This window comes from Paramacrobiotus metropolitanus, unplaced genomic scaffold (assembly GCF_019649055.1).
Source record: "Paramacrobiotus metropolitanus isolate TYO unplaced genomic scaffold, Prichtersi_v1.0 Parri_scaffold0000176, whole genome shotgun sequence".
In the NCBI taxonomy this organism is placed as follows: domain Eukaryota; kingdom Metazoa; phylum Tardigrada; class Eutardigrada; order Parachela; family Macrobiotidae; genus Paramacrobiotus; species Paramacrobiotus metropolitanus.
Genome location: NW_026570396.1, coordinates 111879 through 113889, shown reverse-complemented (window position 1 = coordinate 113889; position 2011 = coordinate 111879). Strand labels below are relative to the sequence as shown.

The window sequence follows — 2011 nt, the reverse complement described above, 5'->3', positions numbered from 1 at the left end:
GTGCGTCCATGCTCTGACGGTTTTCGGTTTACGATTCTCGTCGAGGCCAACTGTCACTTCCCGCATTACCGGTACAATGGGGATTAGCGACACTGGTCCTGGATCGTCAGGAGCGTACTGGGGTGATGGAGGCTCCTGTTGGACAGACTCTTCCTGTGGTGATGTTTCCGCTACCCGTAGGGTCGAAAACATACTTTTGGTGTTTAGGAAGGTCCGTGAGCTGTTGATAGTTCGCACCGTTGGTGTGGTGCCGAGGGGTCGTCCACCGGTCTGGGGCCAGCAGGTGCGGGGACTTGACGCCTCAAGAGGTTCGGCTGTCCAATCTTTTAAGGATCCGACCTCACTGTCCGTATCTTCTACGGACCATCCGTCCGGTGCACTGTCGGAGGATGTGTCTGACGCCGATTGTGGATACGTCATGTTCGTGGTGCGACGTCTCGCTTTGCCACGTGGTCGGTTGGCCTTAGCAATAGCTGCGGCTCCGAAATTTGGTGATCGGTTGGCCTTAGGGTTAGTTAAGGCTCCGAAAATCGACTTGGTCGCCTGCAGTGCGACTGTCGGTCTGGCATCATTTTAGAGCCAGGTGGCTTAGGCGCTGGTTTGGCGCAAAGCCTGGATCCGCCGGTAGGCTGTTGAGCCATCGATTTGGGATCCATGTGGGTTAGTGACTGTACAGGGGTTATGTCCGGCGGTTTAGGTTCCGGTCTTAGGTCAGGTGAGTTGCCGATACTCCCCGACCTTAAGCGTTTCCCGCGGTTGGGCTGGCCCGGTTAGGGCCGCCTCCGCTACCATTTGGCTTCACCAGCTGGTCCGGTATAGGTGGGAGCGCTGGCCTTTCATTGGCTGGCGTTTGATATCCCTGCTTTGGACCATTCTGCCGGTTGCCGCCACCGGACCCATTTCCTAAGCCGGTGGACTGTCTTCGGCTGCCATTCCCCCCAATACCACGTTGTGGTCTGGGTTGTTTGGGTGGCACTAAGCCAAAGCGGTTAGGGTTTGCTGACCTGGTAGGGTAGCCCTTTGTGTAACGGCTTCGCCAATCCAAATACCATTTCCGGTTTGGATTTTCGCCGTATGGCCTGTTTGCATAGCCACAGCCGTCGGTTGTGTGGTTTCCCCACAGGCAGTGGCTGCAGGTAATGATTCCGTCTTTGGCCCATCGTTCGAACATGCGCTCGACTCGGTCGATATACATGTCTTCTTGTCTGCGGGCCTCTTCGGGGCTCAGAGTCTGGCGTTGGCCACTCTGGCCTCCTGGGCTTCGGTTTTGTCCCCCAGGGCTATTGCCGCCTTGGCTTCCAGTGAAGCTGGCGTTTTGGCCCTTGGAGAACTTGCCCTTTGGTCCTCCGCCGCTATTGCCCTGGCTGTAGCCATAGTTGCCCTGGTTTCGGGCCTGGCCATAGCCGCCAGTACCGCCGTTGGGCGGTTCAGATCCACGTTGTGGGGAGGCTAAGTTCAAGGCCGCGATGGCGGCGTATGTTGCCTCAATCTGGGCCTGCGTCACTTGCGGAGGATAGGGTGCCGGTTGTTGTGGTATGACTTGGGCTGGTGGCGTTTGTATGGCCATTCGGATTGTTGGGTATCCGCGGCCTGCCTTTCCCTCGTACTCCGGCTTTCCCATGGTATATTGCCGGACATAGTCCCGGAATTCTGCCGGTGACTTTGGTATCCGGATGTCCAGAGCGCGGCGCAGTTCTGGCTCTTTCACGTTCTCCCTTAGAAAGTGGAGGGTCATCGTGTCGTCTAGGCCGGCGCGCGCCTGGAGAGTCAGCATAGCATCGTAGTACTGCTCAGGGGTTTCGGTCAAATGTTGATAGTACCGATGAGTAATTTCTCCCATGGCAGTTGCCTGCTGATTATCGTCGCCGTAGCGAGCGGCGAATTTCTGGAGCCACTCTTCCACTGTCCAGCCATCCTCATCTTCGCGGTTGGCTTGGCCAGTGTACCATTCTTTTACAGGGTCCGATAGGGCCATGTAAATGCGGCTCATGAAGTCCGGATCTGGTTTGTT

At 56.8% G+C, this 2011-nt stretch overlaps 1 protein-coding gene across 1 annotated transcript; it reads right to left on the bottom strand.

The window, feature by feature from the left end:
• Window positions 1-739: 739 nt before the first annotated feature.
• On the bottom strand, window positions 740-1621 carry LOC129600425 (RNA-binding protein cabeza-like). Its single transcript, XM_055498923.1, has one exon. The coding sequence runs from the start codon at window positions 1619-1621 to the stop codon at window positions 740-742; it is 882 nt and encodes a 293-aa protein (XP_055354898.1).
• Between the last annotated feature and the right edge of the window lie 390 nt (window positions 1622-2011).